Source organism: Aotus nancymaae, unplaced genomic scaffold, assembly GCF_030222135.1.
Source record: "Aotus nancymaae isolate 86718 unplaced genomic scaffold, 86718_ANA_hifiasm-v0.15.2.pri h1tg000019l, whole genome shotgun sequence".
NCBI lineage: Eukaryota > Metazoa > Chordata > Mammalia > Primates > Aotidae > Aotus > Aotus nancymaae.
The window spans coordinates 37,991,060-38,016,322 of record NW_026988431.1 but is presented as its reverse complement, the minus strand read 5'-3'; the positions used below and the strand labels follow the sequence as shown (position 1 = coordinate 38,016,322).

The following is a 25,263-nucleotide window of genomic DNA, read 5'->3' as shown; positions in this document are numbered from 1 at the left end:
ACAATTCTACAGAAAGGCAAACAAGTATTTTTAGCAGCAAAATTTATCATAGCCCCAAACTAGAAAAAACCCATGTCTATTGATAGAAGTATGAATAAGTACATTGTGATGCATTAATATAATTTTTAAATGAACTAAATACAACATGAAGAATCTCACAAACATATTGCTGCAGCAGAGATGACAAATGCAAGGGTGTGTACTGTCCAATTCCATTCATATAAAACTGAAAAACAAGGAAAGCTAATTTGTGGTGGTAGAGGGGCTAATAGTAGTTGTATCGTGGAGAGAGGTGTTGTTGTGAGGAGAAGCAAGAGTGATTCTGGAATGCTGGTAATATTTGTTTTTTTAAAAAAATCTTAAATTATAAACATATGATGTATGTAACTTCCTGGGTAATTAAACATCAACAAAAACATTTCTTTTTTCTTTCTTTTTCTCTTTCCTTTCTTTCTTTCATTCTTATTTATTTATTTAGAGACAGAGTCTTACTCTATGGCCCAGGCTGGAGTGCAGTGGTGTGAGACTGGCTCACTGCAGCCTCCGCCTCCTGAGTTCAAGTTATTCTCCTAACTCAGCCTCCCTAGTAGCTGGGACCACAGGCACACACCACCACGCCTGGCTGATTTTTGTATTTTTTAGTAAAGACAGGGTTTCACCATGTTGTCCAGACTCCTGGTCTCAAGTGATCCACCCACCTCGGCTTCCCAAAGTATTGGGATTACAGGCATGAGCCACCACACCTGGCCCTAAATATTGCTTTTTTTTTTCTTTTTGAGATGGAGTCTCACTCTGTCACCCAGGTTGGAATGCAATGGCGCAATCTTGGTTCTTGGCTCACTGCAACATCCGCCTCCCAGCTTCAACCGATTCTCCTGCCTCAGCCTCCTGAGCAGCTGAGATTTGCCACCATGCTAGGCTAATTTTTGTATTTTTAGTAGAGACAGGGTTTCGCCATGTTGGCCAGGCTGCAACATTTCTTTAAACATGCAAAACTAACCAGGAAAATTCTGAATAATGTAGGGTGTAAGAACAGTCTAGACAATGAAATATTATAACGTATTATGGATCCACATTAATTTAAAACAGTGTGGTATTGGTAGCAGAATGGAAAATGGGAAAAAAGAGCAGGTTAAAAAAATGGACCTAAATGGCAAAATAAAACTTTTGTGCTATGTATATGAACACAGTTACTTGTAATGTTGGGAAGTGTCAGATTTCAGTAAGTTGACTGAGTAAATCAAGTTAAAATCCTAGGTTATTCAAAGGAAGCAAATCACTAAAACAAATATTTAAAATTATGGGCCTCCATGTAAAATGTAAAGCAAAGAGTCCCATCATATCTCAATAACAAATAGAAAAAGCAAAATGACTTTTTCCATACATTTCTTTCTTTAAGATGATAAATAGACTAAAATTGGATGATGAAGGTGAGTGGGACAAAGGGTAACAGACTTTCTTATTATCTGAAAAGAGACAGAAATTTGACCACAGGCCCTTTTGTTTATAATCTGGAGTGAAAAATTGTCTGTTTTGTTTTGTTCATTTAACTAATACAGGACTGTAAAAGAGTAATGACAGAACCTCACTTCAAATTAAAAAGTGATTTCTTGATCTCGTCAATGCAAAAATCCAAGGGTAAATTTTGTTTTGGGAGAGATTGAATACAGAAGATTAAATAGTGTTATCAGTAACTAGCTTCTCTTTCAGGCAGCCATTTCTTCTGTGATCCCAAAATGGCTTCCAGCAGCTTCCTGGCCAGCCTCTTTCCGATTTCTCATCCTGTGAAAAGGTGGGGGTCTTTATCTCAGCATTCCCTGCATTAAATTTGTTGAATTCAAACGGAACTCTTTTTGGCCCAAACATGTCACACTCATTTCTGAACCAAACATGCTGCTTAAAGAAATGTATCGATTTGAGTGGTTTAGTCCCATATTATATGCTCCATATTTGAGCTAGGGAGGCATGAACACATGGGCTGAGACTAGGGAATGAAGTGGGCCCCCCCGAGGGAAATTGGGGTAAGTTCACTAAAAAGAGGCTGAATGGATTCCAGGTGGCAAAATGTTCACTCTAGGGTAATACAGTTGGGATGGTGATAGAAGTAAGAGAGGCAGTATAAGTTTAAATTTGACGTTTGTTTACTGATATTTAAAAAACTAAATAGCTACAAAGGACTGAATGTTTTTGTTCTCTAAAAATTTGTATGTTGAAGTCCTAATCTCCATCGTGATGATATTTGGAGGTGAGGCTTTTGTGAGGGAGTTAGATCATGATGATAGAACCCTCAGAAATTGGATGGTACCCTTAGACGAAGAAACACAAAGTGATGCTCTCTCTCTCCTCGGTGTGAGGACGTAGCAAGTAGATGGCCTTTGCAAACCAGGAAGAGGACTCTCAACAGCACCAAATCAACTTTTATATTGATTGTGAATTTCCCAGCCTCAAGAACCATGAGAAATAAATTTCTGTTGTTTAAGCCATTCAGTTTACGGTATTTCATTTCACCAGCCTGAGGCAATTAAGACAATAGCCAAATCTTGCTTTTTGAAAAAGTAAAGATATAATGAGGCAGAAAAATGTTCCCTGTCCCCTATATTTTTCCTGCTGTTTTCAAATTTTCTGTGGTTATTTTGGTGACAATGTTTGTTTCTATGAGCCAGCCTGGAATGTAAAGCAAGCATTCAGGATAATTGATGATGGCTGCTCCTGCAGAAAAAACTATCTTGTACCAAAGGGTCTGTTTCTTTTTTAATCCTTTCTTTCTGTTACTGGTTTTAAATAATGTTTCTGACAAGATTCTACTTTTCTTTCTGTTAACTGTCAGTGAACAGTATTGGGCATTATTTGTGGGGCTGTAAATACATTACATGATAAAATAATGAGTTCTTAAAAAGTCAAGAGAAATGCCTCCAGAGATATTTACCTAACATTGTGTTTTATGTTGGTCCAGGAATAAAGTTTCATAAACTTCCAAATGAAAAGTCTGAAACATCAAATAAAGTCTCTTCCAAATCTGCCTTTGTTGTAGTCCCTGGACACATTTCCCTTTTACTTTTAATCTGAAAGTTGAAGAACGTTTTTCATGTTCAACTTAAATTGTTTAGTTAATGGTCTAAGAATAATTCTTGGGAACATCTCTCATCATAGCATGTTATTACTCTATTCTTCTGACTGAATTTGATGTATCTATTGTGTTCTTGCTGCAAAAACTGATCTCTGGGATTAATCATTTTCTTTTTAGCAGCTAAAAATTGTAGACATTTAATGAATATACCTACATCAGTCAATTTAATGAGTTTCATTGTCTGGGGTTTGAAATATACCAATCACTCTAATGTTAAAATATAATTGACACTCATCCTTATTTCAAGTTTCTAAGTTTTCCAACTTTGTCCCTCCTGCCTGCCTGAGAAGGGTAATTTAGTTTAAGCTTTAAAAACAAGTTGTTTGGTGCCTAGGAAGTCAAGTGGATCTACTGGGTAATGTGCAGAAGGGTTAAACAATCTTTGTGTCCTTTACTACAGTATACCTTCAGCAAATCACTTAGCTTCAGTTTCTTTAACAGGACTATTTTGTCATATTAGTAGGCATTGTTCCATGGAAGGATCATGCTGGTTAATATTACCCAAGGGTGTCTCTGGCAGCCTTAAGTTGGAAAGAATGGGATGTTGATGTGGCTGTGGCACCTGTCCCTGGTCAAGAGCCAGGGTCTCCATCCTCCTCCAGAGGCTAAGCACAAGACCAAAGGGGTGGCCTTCCAGGGAAAGGAGACCCAGCCAGTTGTCAAATACAGTTACAAGAAAAGAAGTGCACGAAAACCTGAGTTATAATTAACATTTTTTTGTTTTATGTTTTTGTTTCAGTTGTTTGAATTTATGAACTTTTTGGCAGAGAACGTCATCTTCTGTTACATGGGCCTGGCACTGTTCACATTCCAGAATCATATCTTTAATGCTCTTTTTATACTTGGAGCCTTTGTATCCTTTTTAATACAGAACATGGGGTGATTAGAGAAGATAGCGAATGACTTACTTTTACTGATTATTCTGTTAAATCGTTAAAGTAATTTCCTAAAGTCCACTGCTAGTCTCAGACACAAGGCAGATATGTGATTTCTAGTTAAGGGAAAAAACATCCTAAGAAATTAGGACCTCCATTGCATAATTATGGTTCAGGATAAGAACTTTGGAAATAACTATGGAAATGGGGGGAACTAAAGGAAATTATATTTTTCAAGCATTCAAAATATGTTTAACTATAATTATGAATCATTTACATAAAAATTATGTCAGTGTATTCTTTATAGAGAAACAGACTTTAATCTGCATTAGAGTATATCAAGAAGCATCCAGGATTATTCAGCTCTGGAAATGTTTTCATTGTAAGATGATAAAATCTTTTTTCCAATGAAGACTTCAAAAACAGGACAGAAAATCAAATGAAATTAGCTTGATGCATGTGTTTTCGACATCATAAGCATTGTTCAAATGTAGGCTTATTTGAATAAGATAGCACCCTTCCTTTCCTACGAAGACAGATAAAATCTAGACCTCACTTTTAATGCAGAGGATTTTCCTAGCTCTAGGCCTGGGACAGGAGGTATTTCCACTGGGAATGGTTATCTATTCAAAAGGATGTTTAGCCATTAGGAATGTCCCCAAAGGCAGTCAGCAACTGTTGTACTTCTTCCCACTTGGGAGATGGGCAGATGCCACCTTGGACCACAGATAATCCTAACAGCCAGGAGAGGCAATCCCTCTCTTTAAACTGTGTTCCAGTTAAACATCTGCATTTGCTTCTTACTCTCTTTTCATTGAGTATTCAGCTGAACCCTAAAAATTTCATCTAAAACCTGTAATTTAAAAGGAAGCTACCTCTTCCCAAATAACTCTGTCACATTGAGGACAAACCAGAATAGCCCATCTGGGAAGGAGTCAAAGACAACAAAAAGGGAAAGATGAACAGCACCAATATTTTCAAAGATTTTTACTTATAAAACTTTGATTTTTAGTAAATTGCCATGTAAAGCAACAGTTATGTAATTAATTCCTCTCAAAATTAATTCACCAAAAGAAAAAGGTATGCAAAGCTTGCTAGATATAGGGAATATAAACTGGTAAGAAGCAAGATGGTAAACATGAACAGAAGCACATTTATACTTTCTAAAGTGCCATTTGGGAGGATAATGCCACAGTATCTGAACGGTCTCTACCTCACATTTTACAGCAGAATTGAGGATAGTCAGTCATCAGCAATACAAATGTGATTAGAAAATTTACGGTGATTGAAATGGCATTGGGTTAACAATTTTAAAGCAAGTATCAAAGAAAAGCAGAGTTCTCTATTATTTCTGGAAATAAATTGGCATTGAAATACAAATTTTGGAAGCAAGCTGGACAAATGTGAATTGACATGTTTATTTCTGGTTTTTTGGGTCATAATGCAGAGAAGCTTAAGGACATAATATTTAAGCTCAAGGATTCAGCCATCAATGCAGCAACATTTTCCTCAATGTTTCCCTGTGCTTATCTATAGCTAGCAATTTTTGTTGCCAGAGCCTGCAACATTTATCCCCTCTCCTTCCTCCTGAATCTGGGCCGGAAACAGAAGATCCCCTGGAACTTTCAGCATATGATGATGTTTTCAGGTATGTGAACTACATTATGTGTTCGTGCTGCTGGTTCTCTCACACTTTTACAGAATGTGAGAAATCTTGAGGAAATTTAGAACCCTCGTGGGGACACAACTTTTCTTTACCTGGTTGTATCTAACACCATGCTGATTCTCCGTAAGTTCTGAGGAAGAGCAGGATTTCTCTTTCGAAGTGGTGGCAAATGAAATTAAAGGGAATCGTGTTAGTATGGCTTCAAGGTACCATATCTGGCCAGAAACTGGCCTAGAATGGACATTAGAGTTTCCCCTGACCCAGTTCAGATCAATTTTTCATACTGGGAAATTTGAATTTTAATATCATAAATTGTATGCTCAGGGTAAATAGTGTGTAAATGGTGCAATTCTTACCCAATGTCCCTTATCCAGTGTTCCCTCTCCCAAAAAAAAAAAAGGGGGGCAGCTCCCAAACTGAGAGCGAGTCGTTGATTCAATACAGACAAATGGAGATCCAAAGTTAAATTTGCCCTTCTGAAGGCCTCTGACAGTACTTCCTAATATTTCCAGACATGTTAGGGTAAGAGAGAGAGAGTCATAAGGAAAGTGAGAAGTTGGAGGGATAGGTGATTTTTGACTTAGAACAGTAATGAACTTTGACAATGGGTTGACTTTTATTATGAGAAAGCAAAAGGTAAATTTGAGCACTCATAAATAGGAAGCCAGCATTGGGTTGTATTTTTTCAAAACATTTCTGGGAGTTGGAAAGCACTTTTCCTTTTTTCCCATCAAAACATCAGTAACTTTACTCTAGAGAATAGCAGCTTATTTTCAAAGCCTCAATATTATATTTTAAACATTGCTTTATTTAACAAAGACTGCTTTGAGAAAAATGTAAGGCCTTAGATAATCATGTTAGGATGTGAAGTGTCTGGCCAAATGGCCACCTGGCTTGATGGTTTCTCCAGGCTTTGGAACTAAGTTTGTTTAGCTGTAGGATTGGAACTATATTAAAAACTGGTAGAGGCCAATAATATGATGTGTACAGCCAGGGGATAGGAGGGTGTCCAGAATTTATCTTTATGATATTCTAAAGCCAGGAGTCAGCAAACTATAACCCTTGAATCAAGTCTGGTCCATGGCTATCTTGTTAATATTATTAAGATGGAACTCAGCCCAATCCCTCTGTTTACTTATCGTCTACGGTTGTTTTTGCACTACAGTGGCAGAGTTGTGAACCATATGTAATCATATGGTTCATAAAACCTAAAATATTACTATCTGGCCTTGTTCTAAAGCATCCTTACTCTGGAATAAAACAATAACCCTATCATATTAGGGTTGAAATTATTAGTTTAATTCATGAGAATGCCAATCAGTTAGTTCCCATCATTAAAAAGACCACCATGACAAAATTTTCAGGACAGCTACCTACATGTGACTCTGATGTCCAGAGAATGCCACCCACATTCTTCCATATTGAGCATCCATGTCATCTGCTGGTGTTAGAGCTTAGCAGCTTGAACTCAAGTGTGCAATTATCTTGGGCCAACATGTACTTCTTTTACATATTTGACTGGATTTTTGTTTTATATGATTTTTACATTGAAACGAATCTGAGCATCAGAGAGATTAAGTTTCTTCTTTATATTTCTAATGTCATTTTTATTAAAAGTTAATATCGATAGTACTATTTTACATGGTGGAAAGAACACTGGATTTTTTACTAAAACGCTGTTTTCTTAGCTTTCGAATGAAGAGATAGCAATGTTACATAGTTACGTAATGGAAACATTGATGCCATGCTCAAAAGTCACTTTATATCTTCCTAAGATCTTTCATGGGCACTGTTTTGAGACTCATAGCCACAGCAAGATAGGGTAGGTATTATTGGTCTCTCTTTTGTTCATTGTTTTTTTTGTTGTTATGGTAAAATACACATAACATAAAATTTCTCATTATAACCATTTTTAAGAGTACGGTTCAGTGTTATACATACATTCCTAATGTGCGACCATCACCCCCATCCATCTCCATAATTCTTTTCATCTTGTAAAACTGAAACTCTGTACCCATTGAACAGTTCATTTCACCTCCTCCCAGTTCCTGGCAGCCACTATTCTTTCTGTCTCTATGATTTTGACTACTTTAGGAGCTTCATATAAGTGGAATCATATAGTACTTGTCTTTTTGTGATTGTTTCATTTCACTTAGCATGATATCCTCAAGGTTCATCCATGTTGTAGCATATTATAAAATTTCCTTCCTTTTTAAGGCTGAATAATATTCATTGCATATATATATCACATTTTACTGATCTATTCATCTGTCAATGGACACTTGGGTTCCTTCCACATTTTAGCTGTTGTGAACAATGCTGCTGTACACATGGGTACACAAACACCTCTTCGAAACCTGGCTGTGAATTCTTTTCAATATATACCCAGAAGTAGAATTGCTGGTATTTTTATAGTAATAGTAATTTTATTTTTAATGTTTTGAGAAACTGCCATATTGTGTTTTCAAGTAACTGTATGATTTTATTTATTTTTTCTTATGGTAGTCATCCTAATGGGTATGAAGTATAGCTCATTGTTCTTTTGATTTGTATTTCCTTCATTAACAGTGATGCTAAGCATCTTTTCATGAGTTGCTAGCCATTTGTGTATATTCTTTGGAGAAATGTCTATTCAAGACTTAAGCCCATTTTTAAAATGGGGTCTTTTGTCATTGAGTTATAGGAGTTTTCTCTTTCTTGGATACTGATCCTTTATCAAACATTTAATTTGCAAATATCTTCTTCCATTCCATGAGCTGCGTTTTTACTCTGTTTACATTGGATATTGATGCACAATATTTTTTGAAATTTTCATGAAGTTAATTTTTTCTTTTGTTGCCTGTGCCCTTTGAGTCTTATCCAAGAAGTTAATGCCAAATCTGATATTGTGTCGTTTTTGTCCTATTTTTTCCTAAGAGTTTTGTAGTTTTAGGCCTTAAATTTGAGTATCTGATCCATTTTAAGTTTGATCCATTTGATATTTGACATTGCTTTGATTACTGTAGCTTTATAGTAAGTTTTGAAATTTGGAAGTATGAGTCTTTCTGCTTTGTGCTTTTTCAAGATGGTTTTGGTTATTTGGGGCCTCTTGAAATTCTGTATTAATTTGAGAATAGGTTTTTCTATTTCTTTAAAAATGCCATTAGGATTTTGATAGGGACTGCATTGAATCTGTAGACTACTTTGGGTAGTATTAACATCTTAATAATATTAAGTCTCCTAATCCGTAAGCATACGATGTGTTTCCCTTTTATTTCTTCTTTACTTTATTTCAGTAATGTTTTGTAGTTTTCACTGTACAAGTCCTTTACCTCCTTGGTTAAATTAATTCCTAAGTATTTTATTATTTTTGATGCTATTGTGAATGGAATTATTTTATAATTTCATTTTTAGATTGTTCACTGTGAAGGTATAAAAACGGAATTGATTTTTGCATGTTGACTTTATATCTTTCTACTTTGCTGAATTCATTTATTAGATTTAACAGGTTTTTTTGTGAAATCTTTAGGAAATTCTACATATAAAATTATATTATCTGTAAACAGAGATAATTTTCCTTCTTCTTTTTCAGGTTGAATACCTTTCTTTCTCATGACTAACTGCTCTGGCTAGAATTTCCAGTACGATGCTGAATAGAAGTGGTTGAAGTGGACATTTTTGTCTTATTCCTGACCTTAGAGTAAAAGACCATAGTCTTTAATCATCGAGCATAATATTTGCTATTTTTTTTATATACAGCTTTTATCATGTTAAGATAGTTTCCTTCTATTCCTAGTTGGTTTTTTATCATAAGTGTTAAATTTTATCGATGATTTTTCTGTATCAATTGAGATGATCATGTACTTTTCTCCTTCATGCTGTTAACGTGGTATATTATGCTTATTGATTTTTGTGTGTTATACACAACATTGCATTCCAAAAACAAATCTCACTTGGTCATGGTATATAGTCCTATTAATATGCTGCTGAATTCAATTTGCTAGTATTTTGTCAAGAATTTTCAATTCATGTTGATAAGGAATACCAGTCTGTGGTGTTCTTATTATGTCTTTGTCTGACTTTGATATCAGAGTAATGCTGGGTTTATAGAATGTGTTAGGAAGTGATTCCTCCTCTTCAAGTTTTTGGAAAAGTTTGTGAAGGATTGGTATTAGTTTTTCTTTAATGTTTGATAGAAATTACCTCTGAAGCCACGAAGTCCAGAGCCTTTCTCTGTGAGGAGATTTTTGATTACTGATTGAGACTTCTTCTTAGTTGTAAGTCTAATTCAAATTTTTCATTTCTTCATGCTTTAATCTTGGTAAGCTTTGTATTTCTAGGAAGGTGTCCATTTCATCTGGGTTATTCAGTTTGTTAGCATAAAATTATTCATAGTACTCTCTTATTATTGCTATCCTCTAATTCTTGTTATTTCTCTGTGATTGGTAGTGAAATCATCATTATTATTTCTAATTTTAGTAACTTGAGTCTTCTCTCTTTTTTCTTAGTCCATCTAGTTAAAGGTTTGTCAATTCTGTTGATCTTTTCAAAGGACCATTTTTTTTTTTCACTTACTTTTTCCGTTATTTTTCTATTCTCTATTTCATTTATCTCTAATCTTTATTATTTCTTTTCTTCTGGCTTTGGGTTTAATTTGTTTTTCTTTTTCTAGTTTATCTAAGTTGTGAAGTTAGGTTGTTGAGTTGTTGATTTTAGGTCAGTTTTGTTTTTTAACACGTTTAAAGTAAGTCAGCACTGTTTTCACGATGTCTTGTAAGTTTTGGTATGTTGTGTTTTTCTTTGCGTTCATCTCTTAGTATTTTCTAAATTTTCTTCTCATTTTTTTCTTGATCCATTGATTATTTAAAAGCATGTTATTTAATTTCCATAAATGCTTGAATTTTCCAGTTTTACATCTGTTATTGATTTCTAACTTCCACTGTGGTTCTATCTTTTTAAGTCTGTTAGGGAGTCTTAATGTGTGGCCTAATGTATGGTCTATCGTGGAAAATGTCTCATGTGCACTTGAGAAGAATATGTATGTTGTTGTCGTTGGGTAGAGTGTTCTGTATATGTCTGTTAGATCTAGTTGGTTGTTCATACTGTTTAAGTTTTCTGTTCCCTTATATTCTATCTGGTTATTATATTCATTGTTGAGAGTGGTACACCTAAGTCTCCAACTATTATTGTAGAATTGTCTATTTCCCCATTCAATTTTGTCAGTTTTTCATTATTAGGTATGTAAATGTTTATAATTGTTATATCTTCTTGCTGTACTGAAACTTTTAATCTTCGTCATTTGTAAACTTTTTGACTTAAAATCTAATTGTATGATATTAGTATAGCTAACCTCTTCTCTTTTTCTAGTGTTTCACTCTGATCTGTTTGTGTCATTGGACCTAAAATCAGTCTCCTTAGACAGCATATAGCTGAATCATATGTTTTCATCCATTCTGCCAAACTTGTCTTTTGATTAGAATGTTCAATACATTCACATTTGAAGTAATTACTGGCAAGAAAGAGGTTCTGTCATTTTGAAATATATTTTCTATACATCTTACAGCATTCTTTTCCCTCACTTACTGTACTACTGTCTTTTGTGTTTAGTTAATTCTTTGTAGTGAAATGTTTAAATTCCTTTCTTACTTTCTTTTGTGTATATTCAATAGCTATTTTCTTTGTGGTTACCATGGAGATTACACTTAAGACCTTAAAGCTATAACATTCTACTTTAAATTTATACCAGCTTAACATGAAAAACATACAAAAATTCTGCCTCTTTTATGACTCTGTTCCTACCCCTTTGGCTGTTGATGTTACAAAATTGTATCTTTATACACTGTATTCCCGAATATACAAACTAATAATTCTTTAATGTATATTAATCTCTTAAATTATGTAGAAAACAAAATGTGGAGTTTTAAACCAAAGTTATAATAATATTAGCTCTTATACTGATGATTTTTCAATGTATTTATCTCTTAAATCATGTAAAGCAAACCTGAAGTTACAACCCATACAGTAATACTAGCTTTCTAGTTGTCTATGTATTTACCTTTACTACGTTCTCTATTTCTTCATATGGCTCAACTTACTACTTAGTATTCTTTCATTTCACCCTGCGGCACTCTCTTGAGCATTTCTTAAAGGATAAGTTCAATAATAAGGAAACCTCCCCAACTTTTGTTTACTTAGGAATGCGTTAATTTCTCCCTCGCTTTTGAAGAACAATTTTGCCACTTATAAAAATCTTGGTTGACAAGTGTTTTTTGGTTTTTTGGGTTGTTTTTTTTTTTCACTTTGACTATATAAGCCTACTGCCTTCTGACCTCAAAAGTTTCTGATGAGAAGTCTGCTGATAATCTTGTTAGGGATCTCTTATATGTGTGAGTCCCTTCTCTCTTGATGCTTTCAACATTCTTTAAAATGTTTGAAAGTGTTTCAGTTCACATATTTGAGTTCATGTACTTGGCGTTCATGAAGCTTCTTGGGTGTTTATATTCATGTCTATCTCTTTATTTGTATTTCCTTTTTGTTCATATGCCTTTTTTTTAACTTTCTCCATATTTTCCTTCTAGTTCTTCAAGCATCTTTAAGATAGTTGTTTTAAAGTCTGTTTAAAAGTCTTTGTCTAGTATATCTTCCATCAGGTCTTTTTAAGGGATATTTTCTGTTATTTTTTTTATTTGAATGGCCTTACTTTCCTGTTTCTCTGTATACCTTGTGTTTCTTTGTTAAAAACTTGACATTTGGCTCTAATATTGTGGTAACTCTGGAAAGCAAATTTTCCCTTTCCCAGAGTTTGCTGGATTTGAAGGTTTCTTTTTGTTTGTTTATTATTGTTGATTTTGTTGTTGTAGACTGTGTCTGTTCTGGGAATCAGCCCGAGGTATAAACATAAAGCCTTCTCAGGTCCTTTCTAAGCCCATGCCTTTCCTTGGGCTTGCAAAGTCACTTCCTAATTTCTCTGTATATGCAGGTTTTTTGGTTTTTTTGTTATTGTTGTTGTTTTTTGATGGAATCTTGCTCTGTTGCTATGCTGGAGTACAGTGGCATGATCTCAGGTCACTACACAGTTATTTTTTAATGACCTAATCTTCAACATCAGACCCTAAAAGGAGAAAAGGGGAAAATCAAAGGTGAAAAAAGTAATAGGGTGCTGGCCCTTTAAATCTCCTGGCAATCACTTTAGCCAGAAGAGAGGAGCTCCCCAATAAGGGGAGGTGCAACAACAATGGTGGTGATTTTGTCTGCATCTCTTTGATCAGAACCAGCATCAGTGATCAGAGCACAGATTCTTTATACTTGGAGAACAGAGTCCTTTTTTCCCATCCTGGCTCCTGCAAACTGCAAGCTGCTCCAGGAACACTTGCACAGCTGCCTGCTACAGGGCTAAAGGGTGAAGGATAGAATACCTGCTACTGTGCTAAGAACTATAATTGACCAAAATTAACCACAATTACCTCCCAAGCCTTCCCCTAGAAGTTGCAATCTTTCAATATACTTCAGAATTTCAAAATAGTTACATCATACAGATTCTGCCAGTATAATAGTTGTCTACATGGGGAAACAAATTCCTGGTGTTTCTTACTTGGCCATGTTCCCAGAATCCCATTGTTGGTCTCTTTTTACAGTATAAAAAATAATAGCAATGAGACATGGGGAGTTTGGGTACCTTGCTCACAATCTCTGAACCCTGAGTTGAACCCAGGCCTCTTGACTTTGAACTTAGAAACTCCTCATCTATATAACACAACCTCAGATTTACCTTCGAAGTCATGAGATCTACCTTCAAAGTCATGATTTTGATTTAACTTTTGTTGTTAAATCAAAATCATGTTTTTTCTGTCCAGGCCAACCCCAGCATGTCTAACATGTCCCTCATGCAAACCTGACCCCCATCCAGTTCACAACAAGGCCAATATATGGACAACATCCCCTCCCAGCCATAGGCCGAGGATCTACACTGCACCCACTGACCCCCATCACGTATCAGGTGACATATTAGGTGAGGTCATCACACACAGGGTGATATTTTTCTTCAGAAGAAAATGCTCCCGATTCAGCGTTGATTTTCTGCATGAATTCTGATAGCTATACATTACTTAGGTCCTAAAGTTTTAAATATATTTCCCAGAAAAAAAAGCATTTAAAAGGTCAACTTAAGGTAACTTAAGCCAGAGGAGAAGTTTAACAAAATAGATGAAACAACACATTATCTAGCCTTTTCTAGGTGTGTGAGAGCAACACCTGTTCAACCCAGAAGAAAAAAAACCAATCCGCTTAAAGGATACTTGATTCTAAATATAGTTTAATGTTTCTAAATTATGACTATTTTTTCGTCCAATAAGAGAATGACTTTAGTAGCCCTCTGACACAATCTAGTTGGCCTGCTTCATGAATAAATTTAGATGAAGCCTTTCTTCACATAGCTCAAAACATTTTGCAAAGAGTTCTTTGGAGAAGGTAAATAATGACACTCGATCTAAAAAAGGAGTGTGAATTTATTTCTGTATTTCCTCATTCACAGTCATCCAAATATTCATTCATTCAGAAAACATTCATTGATTCACTCTCTTGGGTAGGTATTTGTGTGAACAAGACAAAGATGAGAGTCCTGCCCTTAAGAGAAAGCTGGGTTTGGCTCAAGTTTGGTTCAGTAAGGCAGCACACCTGAGAGGGCTCAAAGACCAAATAAGAACCTAAAATTTCTGTCATAGTCAGTGGTACCTACCATATGATAAATGCTTTTTCATTAACATTACCCTTAACTTCTTAATGCCTTTTTGGCACTGGGCAGGAGAAGCCTTCCAAGCAGAAGTGGGTTCTCTGTGAACTTAATAAACTTAAGCTTCAGGGTATCTTTCAGGTGGCCCTTTCCAAGATCCCGAGAAGGGCCCTAGCGATGTGTTCCGATGAGCACATAAAGTTTGCATAGGTAAGATATTTTGTATTATTTTTCTTAAAGAATGCCTCAAAATTTATAAACTTCAGGTCCCACAAAACCTGAGGCAGACCTGCCTCCAAATCTGGAGGCACCTGGAGGGGAGGGTTTAAGAAAGATTCAGCTACCTCTGACTCATCTCCTGGTAGTGAGAATGGCCTTTAGTGAGCATTGAAGCAAGGGCTTGAAGCTGTATAGATGGCTCCAGTTCAGTAATGTTTTTGAGTAAAGCTCACATTATTCATGGATGAACCCACTGCCACCCTCCACCCCCACCTCTACCCATTACCTCTAGAGCCAATGAAACTGAAATGACTGTCAGGGTCACCTGACAGTCACTTCATTTAGTTGAATGTCCACACTGAATTTCTCACCTAGCATGAATCCCACCTGACTTATTTTCTGTAGACTAATCAACTACACGCATGACGCCTTGGAACATGAAAATGCCACATGGGTATTAAGGTCAGGAATCTGTCTCTTCTGTCTTGAGAAGTTTTTAATAATGCAAATTCTGATCTTGGTATCTCCAAAAGTCGATTGGGGGAGTGAACCCTGAGACATTTTTAAGACCTTGTTTAAATTCAAGGCCAGGAGGTCATAACTGCTCTGGTATGTTGTGTGACACCCAGCACAAAGGGCTTAAGGGGAATGCTAAGCTCCCCTGAAGCTGTTCCTGTTGCTCTTGAGCACAGCCCTAGTTAATGCCATGAGTGAACAGCGCCGCCTCAGCTCTCAGTTCCCTTGAAACCAAAGAGGCAGCGCTCTGTTGTTTAAATTAAAGGAGGAGATGTGCTTTGCACAAATTAGCTTTCCTATTGATGTGGTGCATATTACAAAGATCAGGTCACTTGTTTTCATTCAAATCTATGTGCTGCAATTTTTATTTAATTTAAAACTAAATAAGAGCCAGGAGTTGCTGGAAGGAGGGGAAATGCCAAGCCCAACGGAGCCCTGGCAGCCTTCCTGAAAGCACTGTTACTTGGATACTGTGAACCTCTGGGCTCAAGTCATGATGCAGAGCTGCTGAGCTTCTCTAACCAGGAGAGAGTTTAGGGAAGCACCTGGAAAGGTTGTCAGATAATACATCAGAGAACACTGCTTCTCAAATTCATTGACTGCTGCTGCACTTTCAAGAAGATACTGAAATCCCAATACGTCCTATCACAAAAACTACGAAAAGTTTTAACCAGTAAAATGTGACCACAGTACATGGATTTATACAAAACTTCATCCATGAGCTCACATAGCCGTAAAACAACAGCACCAACTGGTGCCAGGCTTTGCTACTAATGTCCTGCCTCATTTTGTCATGCACTAGCACTCATTCACGTTCAAATAGCTGCTGACACCAAAGGATAGGCATGGAAGACAAACTAAGAAAATTTTTTTATTAGCATGTATTTTTTCCCCCTATCAATTGTGAAAAGGCTGCCATTGCCACTCAAGTTTTGTGGAGTACTGTTCTGCAACTCATGGAACACCAGTGTTCTGTGGAAACAGTTAAGAGCCCCTGCCAAGGTGTAGACCACCTTTCCCAGTGTCTTTTGTGTAAGCCACTCATCAAGCCATGATGAGAATCCAGTGTGAGACTTTGACCCCAAAGTGACCTTATCCAGGTGACATCAATGACAGCCAGAAAGGAAACATAAATGGAGCTCATGAAAGTGAAGAACCAAGGTCATTGTTTCAGCAGTGCCTAGAAATAAGAATCTATGTCTATGACTGTGCAGGTTAATGGAACTCCATTAAGCTACCAGGACTGTCTCACAATAATTACCAGTCCCCATGTAAAGGGGACACTTCCTTGCTATCTTGATCCTTGATATCCAAAAGTTTGATCCCTTAGAAGGTTATTCAAAGTACTGAATCCAAATCTGCATTCTAACAAGATCCCCGGGTAGTTCATGTGCTTATGGAAATTTGAGAAGCATGTTTCAGAACATAATCATAGTTCATGGTTTTTCTTCTGAACCTCTCTCTTCAATACATTTCTCCCACCTCATTCTGTTTGGCTTTAGACCCTCCTAGATGCCAACCTTGCCTCTTGTTCTTCCATTTGCCATCTGATCGGCACAATGCTGCTTATCTAGTTACTGAATTTCTTGCAGTCCCTTCAGCATGCTAAGGTCTTTCTCCCTATTCACTCAGGCTGTCCTTCTGCGTGGAACCCTTTCCACATCCACCCACACTCACTCTCTTACTCACCTGATTTGCTTTACTCTTTTTTTTTTTTTTTTTTGATTGAGACGGAGTCTTGCTCTGTTGCCCAAGCTAGAGTGCAGTGGTGCGATCTCGGCTCACTGCAACTTCTGCCTCCCGGATTCAAGTGATTCTCCTGCCTCAGCCTCCCAAGTAGCTGGACTACAGGCATGCCCAGCTAATTCTTTTTTCTTTTTTTGTATATTTAGTACAGACAGGGTTTCACCGTGTTAGCCAGGATGGTCTTGAACTCCTGACCTTGTGATCCGCCTGCCTCAGCCTCCCACAGTACTGGGATTACAAGCATGAGCCACTGCACTCGGCGTTGTTATATTCTTTGGCTCAATCTCAGTTTAGACATCTCTTCTGACAAGAAGCCCTTGTAACTTCTTTGGTCTGGGTTGTGTCACTCTTATCTGTTTCCATAGCACCCAATACCTTTCCTCCCCTAGTAGTCATCACTCTGTACCATGATTTTTGGTTTGCCTGCCTGTATTCATTCTAGACTAGAAGCTTAGTGAAGACAAAATGCCTATCTCTATACCTCAGCACCCAGCATGCTACTTGGAGGTGAGTAGCCTTCTACAGCTATTTGGTATATAAATAGGTGAATGAGTGATATACCCAACTAAAATTGTACATTTCAGTCAGTCAAGAATCAGGCTAAACTCAACTTCAGCTAGGAAAAAAGATTTCTTTAGATGTATCTACAAGAATTATCTGAGAGTCTGGGCCCCTCTAAAAACTGGACTTTTCTTTCCTTCCCTCCTTTGACTTAGCCCATTTGACACTATCACACTGTCAGGAATTCTTTGTCCAAGGCTACCTCTTTGCAGCCCGTATACCTAGAGTCCAAAGTTCTCTTACCTTCCCATGCTACATCTCCTTCCTACCCTAGACATATTTGTGTCATTAATTATGTCACTGCCTCTTCCTTACCAGTACAAGGCCACTAACAAGCTAATAGGGCAGAGGGTCAGAACTTTCTCCATTCGAGAAAATAAACTTCCACCAAGCCCCCATCTCTCCCAGGTGAGGCCCTATGCAGTTTGGAGCAAGCATTAGTGACCAATGCAATGGGAGTAGGTTTTCTGAGGTCTCCAAACAGGACAGGGTTAACTAGCTTATGCAGGAAATGAGCCACGAATAATGATTTAACAACTGTGTCAAGCAATCACAAGGGAAAGTCATCTTGGATAATGAATAACCACAAGCAGCATTGCTGTGACGAAGCAGACAAGTACAGTAGACCCATATGAATTGCAGATCCCATTAAGTCCTCACAGTTTCCATTGCTAAGAAAAGGTTATGTGATTATGATGAATTCAGATTATCTGAGAAATAGCTTAGAACTGTGGCCTGCCCCATATACTTGTTTTCTCCTATTATTAAGTCCAAGCATTATCATTCTACACTTAGCTCCAAAATAAATTTACAATAAAAATTACTTGCTCTTGCATTTTTAAGTAGCCAATTAGGTTTTGCTATTTGGCACACCACAATATTTTTTAGATAGGAACTACTGTTTTGATGAAGTACAATGAATTCAGGCTTTGAAGCTGGCTTAGCCACCTGAAACCGTGTGATTAATCCTGTCCAAACCTCAGAGTCCTAGGCTGTAAAATGGGGATACTAATACTTACCTTAGATGGTCAGTGTTGACAACCAAAGTAGAGTCTATATTTAAAATATGCCTGGCACAGGGACTGCCACCTAGGAGACATTCAAAATGGGAGTTTATTTTACTTTCTTTTTTTTTCTTTTTGAGATGGAGTCTCGCTTTGTTGCCCAGGCTGGAGTGCAGTGGCATGATCTCAACTACTGCAACCTCTGCCTTCTGGGTTCTAGTGATTCTTCTGCCTCAGCCTCCCGAGTAGCTGGGACTACAGGCATGCACCACCACACTCAGCTAATTTTTGTATTTTTAGTAGAGATGGCATTTTACCATCTTGGCCAGGCTGGTCTCGAACTCCTGACCTTGTGATCTGTCTATCTCAGTCTCCCAAAGTGCTGGGATTATAGGTGTGAGCTACCACGCCTAGCCTCTTTTACTTTCTTTAACCACCAGAGATGACCACCAGAGATGACAGTTTGACTGTCAAATAGCTGCTGAGGACAGTCTGAGGTAATAGCTAAGGGCTAGTGACATCCCTGTAGAAGACAAAGGCCCAGGGCTCCTGCTCTCCTCCCTCCATTTAAGGACAGTCGTTGTTATTTTACTTTTAGTTCCAGCAGTGGCTTACTCCTGACATTAATACATAAAACAAAACAGGTAACTCAAGCCTGGCATGGTGGCTCATGCCTATAATCCCAACACTTCAGGAGGCTGAGGCAGGTGGATCGCTTGAGGCCAGGAGTTTGAGACCAGCCTGGGCAACATAACAAGACCCCATCTCTACAAAAAAAAATTTTTTTTAATTAGGCAGGGGAGGTGGTGCTCACCTATAGTCCCAGCTACTCAGGAGGCTGAGGTAGGAAGACCACTTGAGCCCAGGAGCAAGAGGCTGCAGTGAACTGTAATCATACCACCACGCTCCAGCCTGGGCGAGAGTGGGACCCTGTCTCTAAAAAAAATAAAATAAAAACATGTTGTGACTCAAAATACCAGTTGCTATAAGGAAAATATATTGAGCCCCCCATCCCTGACAGGTTGACACATATAAATTGTCACAATCTACTTAGACATTTATTGAGTGTGAGACAGTAGCAAGATCTTGTGGATAATCAGACCATCCTATGTATTCACGTGGTGCAGCCAACAGGAACATGCCAGCCCCTGACAGAACTGAATAATAAAAGGAGACTCCAGAATGTGTGTCACCTTTCCCTGTGTTCAGGAGCCTTCTGTATATATTTAAATTTTTAGGATATTCAAAGTGTCACAGTTATCATAAATATCTGATAGTTTTAACCAAATTAACATGTCCACAGAGGCAAACAAATGGACTGCGTTATTTTCCCTGTATACTGCCTGAATTTACTTGTTAATTGCTTGCTTGTGTTGGCATTGGGTAGACAAAGCCTTAGAAAACTATTAACACGAGCAAACCATGTTTGAAAAATTAGTCTATCTGTGCCAGGCACAAATCCCTCTAACTCTGCCCTCAGGTTTTGTGGACAGAGTTCAAAAGAAGTCAATAAGATTGACTCAAATAAATTATATGTGCAAATGAGCAAGAAGCAGTTACATTTTAAAATCCCTTGTGCTAAGTATCCATCCATGAGGTCATTAAGGAACTTAAGAATTTTCAGCATTAGTTCTGATATATTGGAGAGGTTCAAATGCTGCTTCGTCAGCCAAGTCCTTGCCAGACTGACCAAGCCTCTGTGAGAGGGTCCCAGCCCCACCTCCCAGCCTCCTGCTGACTCTTCTGGGAAGGCTTCTCCAGAAGCACCTTTGAGGACTGGGGGTTCCATGTGAGGGAAAGAGGAGACCCCAGGGCAAGTGTGTGCCCTGCCTGTCACTCACAGGCTTTCCCTCCTTTTACAGGAAGCTGGTCACCCTCGCTCCCTTTCCTACAGTAACTCAAACATTTCACTGCACTTTCTTGAAGCTGTTTTAAATTCCACAAGTCAATGTGAAAAGGTGTGTTAACAAGTATTTAAAATGCAGTCCTCCCAGGCCGGATTGTGAGCTATCCTTCCTCAAAAGATTTCTTCCCATTGCCTTCTTCCTGGCACAAAGCTCATTCTGGCTGCCCCAAAAGATGGAAATTTCCACTGGAGAGTCAGAAACATATCACTTTAGATTAGGGTGGCTTAGGGAGAACTCGGAGCCAAATGAAGGCGCCAAGTGCCAGTGATGCTGGAGAAAGGGGCAGAGCTAGAGCAAGAGAAAGGCACAGAAAGTTAGGGAGTGGACGAGAGGCTGAACACTCGCTTCGAAACATTGCCAAGGATTGATCTTTTGCCTAGGGAAGCAGAAGGAAATTTTCTTCATCTGTCCTTAGAACTCACATTCTTCCTGTAACTATGATTTTTGAGCTTTGTCAAAGGTTAGCCAACGGGGATAACCTGGGATAGGTATTCTCCCAGCACCTATTTCCTCAGCTGTTAAAAAATATTCTGTGATTCTACAGAGACACATAGCATAGGTAGATGCGGAACCAGAGGATAATGTAAGCTTCTGTGACACACAGACTCCCAAAATTCAACTGTTTAATCACAGTAGCCATTGCTTTCTAGCTCATGTCACAGGCCAGGGTTGATGTTAACATGGAACTGGGTGGGGTTGAGGGATGCCTCTCCTCCAGAGGGTGATTCAGGTATCACAAGGCTGCTTCCATCTTATGCCTTCACAACTCCCTAAGGCAAGGATTCTAGAAGTGTGGGCCGTGGAGCCGCAGTCTTGGCGTCACCTGGCAGCTTGTCAGAAATGCAGCTTCTCAGACCTACCATGAACCTCCAGAGTCAGACACTCTCAGAATAGAGCCCTCAATCTGGGGTTGAACAAGCCCTCCAGGTGATTCTGATACAGCTAACATTTGGGAACCACTTCATGATGTACATGCAGCTGGTGGAAGGAGAAACAATGCCGAGGATAGGAAGCTGCTGCTTAAAAGCCTGGGACCGGAAGTAACACATCATTTCTGCTCTCATTTTACTGGTAAGAACCAGTCACCAGTAAGACTGGCTGTACCGAGGTACAGCTGTGGCTGTGTACCTAGCTGCCAGAGCTGCTAGAAAATATAGTTTATGCAGTTATAACAGCATATCATGGACCGTATAAGAATAGATTTTGGTGGATAGAGAGCCAGATTTGCCAAAATAGCCCTCTGCAGGAGAAACATTGTCATCATTTACAATGTCATATGGGAAAAAGCAATTCCAGATCCAAGTTGGAAATCTATGCTAGGTTTCCTCAACCCCAGCAACTACTGACATTTGGAACTGATAATTCTTTGTTGTGGAGACTATCTTGTACATTGCAGAATGGTTAACAGCATTCCTGGCTTCTACCAACTACATAATAGTAGCACCTTCGCCTCCCTGCTCCTCTCTCCCACTTTGTGGACAATGAGAAGTATCTCCAGACAGTGCCATATATTACGTAGGGGTCAAAATCGCTCCAGTTAATAAACCACTCGTTTAAACAGAAAAGTTATAAATTGACTTTTGGAACACAAGCTGCTCACAAGTTAGGCACTACTTACAGAATGTTGACTTCCTTCTGATCTATGTTAGCTTTTCTCTTGAAACTCTCTGTTGATTTCAGCTAGTAATGAGGATTATTCTGATTATTCCACAGTTTACTACCACATCCACCTCACCCATGTAAAAATAAACTTCCAAAGCCAGAGGCACCTATGCTAGTTGACTTCAGAGTTGTGACAGAGCTAATCCCATTTACAGTTACCCTTTCTGGCTACCCGGGGCTTCCAAAAACAAACTTCACTTTACATAAAAATGCACAGAAGTTAGGTCACATTTCTTCTCAGTAGCCTTAAGTTTAAATGATTCAAGTTCAGGAAGAGAGACGAGAGAAAGCTCTGCTTGTCTAACACAGACTTAGTTTCCAGAAAAACTCAATTTATTTTTGAACGCAGAAGGTTTTCCCACTGAAAACAATCTGTTGGCTTCACTTCCGTGTGATAAAATGATGTCGAACTGAAAATGGAACCACATAGCAAGATTGCGTTTTCCTGGAACATTTTGAAATCAGACTGGCATTTTTGCTGAAAGTAGGTACCCTTTGCAAGGTCACAGGATTTCAGTAACGGTAAAAATTAAATGTAATTCAATTCTAGACCCACACCAGGGTTTGATTTACCAGATTAATAAGAAGGCTGTCTTAAATCTTTTAAATCAACCTCTTCAGAGTATTTGAAGCAAAAGGGAAAAAAAGGGGATTGCAATGGATTGTATCCCAAATGGAAAGAGAAGCAGCAACATGATGCATCTAAGGGATTTCTCTTTGAAAGGTCAGATCAGTTTATCTGGGACAGTTCTGCATCCCTGTCCATCTACTGCTCATTTTCTTTTGGGTTCCACTTGTGCTTTTAAACACAAAAATGACCTCCTGTTATCCATTCTCTTATGCATTCATCTAATGCTTACAGAGCACCTACCCTATGAGAGGTGCCATCTAGCTCTGGAAATGCCACAGCAGAGGCAGCAAACCAGAGGTCTGCTCTCACCAAGCATAGTTTCCAGCATAGGGAGTTAGATTTTAAAGACCAGAATATAAACAAGATCATTTCTGGTGGTGATAAGTGCAGTGAAAAACAAAAACAACAAACCTGGGTGAAGGTGAGAGTACTTAGATCCAATGGTCAAGGCAGCCTTTCTGAGGATTGAGACGATCGTCACAGCCAAGGGGTGACTCGGGGCAGTGCTGCGGGTGGGAGAAACTGCACGTACAAAGGCCTCAAGGCAAGAACGGACTGGTTCAAAATAAACTTCATCTTCCTACATTTTTCAAGCTTCCAATTTTCTTCATATCTTCCCACTCTCTAACCTTTGCCCTGAACTCCGGACTCATATCTAATCACTCAGTCAGCCTCTCTGCTTGGAAAACTAATAAGCAGCTCAGATGTAAAATGGCTGAAACACAACCCTTGATCGCCCTTATACACCCAAACATGCGCTTCCCATAGGCCTCCCCCATTCCTCCAGTGCTGGGTTCTCTCCTCATACCCCTCATCTGACCCATCAGCGAACATCAGCCGTTGACATACATTCAGCACCTACCATGCTATCATCAGTGGTCTGATCTGCATTCACTTCTTGCCTGGACTAACAAGGCAGCCTCCTCACTGGCCTCCTATCACCAGCCTCCTTTCCTATCAGAGTCAAAGTTTTTAAGCATAGAACAGATCCTATCACTATCTTGCATTAAAACGTTCCTAAAGTTTTCTATCTTGAAATAAAATTCAAAAGCCTTGCTATTCAAAAGCCCAGTATGATTTGGCTATGTCACCTCTCTGGCATTACCTCCTCCCACTGCCTCCCAGCTCCACCCTGTTTATCTGACTCCCGTGACACCAGCCTCCTTGCCAAGGCTGAAGCACACCAGGCATTGGCCTGCCTCAGGACTTTGCACGTACCATTCCCAAAGCCTAGAACAGTTTTCCTCCGGATACCCAGATGGTTTCTCCCTCTATTAGGCTCTCTGCCCAAATGTCACCTAACCAGAGAGGCTTTCCTACCCATGCTAACATCCCACCCCTCACATATAAATTCTCTCTATCCCCTTACCCTACTTTGGTTTTCTTCATACCACCTTATATAATTAATCTAGAAGCACCTTTAAATTAAGGACTTGTTTTCTGCTATAACCTGGAGCCTGAATGAATGAACCAATGAATGAATATATGAATATCACCATCTCATATCTAGAGAGCCTGAAGCCACTGCAGTAGTTCAATTTAAAAGCATTTACTGAGTTTCGCATTCTGAGTATTATGAAAGACATAAAAACTATGTAAAGAAGATATAACTCCAAACTTTTAAAAGATTGGGAGTTGGGGGAAAAGAACAGACCACATTAAAGTACTGATTCATTTCAGACTACAGTTTAATAATACAAGTGGCATGGGCAGTATGTTTCATTAGATTTCTAAGAAAGAGAGAACAAAGTGGACTAGAGTATTCCAGGAAAACTTCATAGGCGTGGGATGAGGAAAGAAAGATGGTTCAAATGGGTGAAGTTTGGAGAAGCCCAAAGGGAAGACAGAATTCCAGCAGTGAAGCCAGGACTTATGGTGGGGCCATGGCACAGAGGTGGGGATAACAGTTGTTTATGGGAGGAGAGAAACCTGTTTTGTTTATGGAAGTTCTCAACGGAGAAGAGGAAGTAAATGGGAAAAGTAAGGTGAGGTTCTGAGGGAAAGGTATCTATGGGCTACGGGAAGCTACTGGGTTACGCTTGCCGAGTTGAATCGAAAGCTAGTTTTCAGGAAGCTGTTCTGAGGGACATCAGCAGGATGGACTGGAAAAAGAAGAAAATAGAGGCTTGAGGCCAAGACCAGACAGTGGTTCGGGGCACAGGCAGGGAGTGAGATGGGTCTTGAGTCAAGGTGGTGCAGCGGGAAATGAGAGGAGCTGGGATCTCAAGTACCTCGTCCTCTGCTGCATCAGAATCTCTAGTCAGGACGCTGGCATGAGGGACTACATATATTTTTAAGTTCCACGTGATTCTGATGTGCACTTCTAGTGAAAAAAAAAAAAAAAACGCAAATCTAGTTGTAAACCTCCACTTGGAAATGAGGGTAACAGAAATCTAGATGAGGTGACCTGCTAATGGTCGTGCGGCCTCTGGGGCAGGCCTGAACTCAGATATCAGAACTCTTGACTCTCAAAATAAGGTTTTCAAGGATTGCAATAAATAATAAAAAGGCAGAAACTGGACTTGCAGAAATGATTCCAATACCATTACCTTAATCTAGGAGGTATCAATCATTTTTCCATATATAACCTGACATCATTGAAGAATCGGAACATTCATTCATTCGTTGATTTGTTCGACAAA

General features: G+C 38.6%; 1 protein-coding gene across 1 annotated transcript in view; it reads left to right on the top strand.

Moving 5' to 3' along the window:
• SLC9A9 (solute carrier family 9 member A9) overlaps positions 1 to 25,263 on the top strand; it is a 581,824-nt gene that overhangs the window by 341,810 nt on the left and 214,751 nt on the right. Inside the window, exons 10-11 of the mRNA XM_012437089.3 lie at positions 3,867 to 3,980; positions 5,539 to 5,650. Of these exons, the coding sequence (XP_012292512.2) occupies positions 3,867 to 3,980; positions 5,539 to 5,650 (226 nt within the window). The remainder of the gene's footprint in view (positions 1 to 3,866; positions 3,981 to 5,538; positions 5,651 to 25,263) is intronic.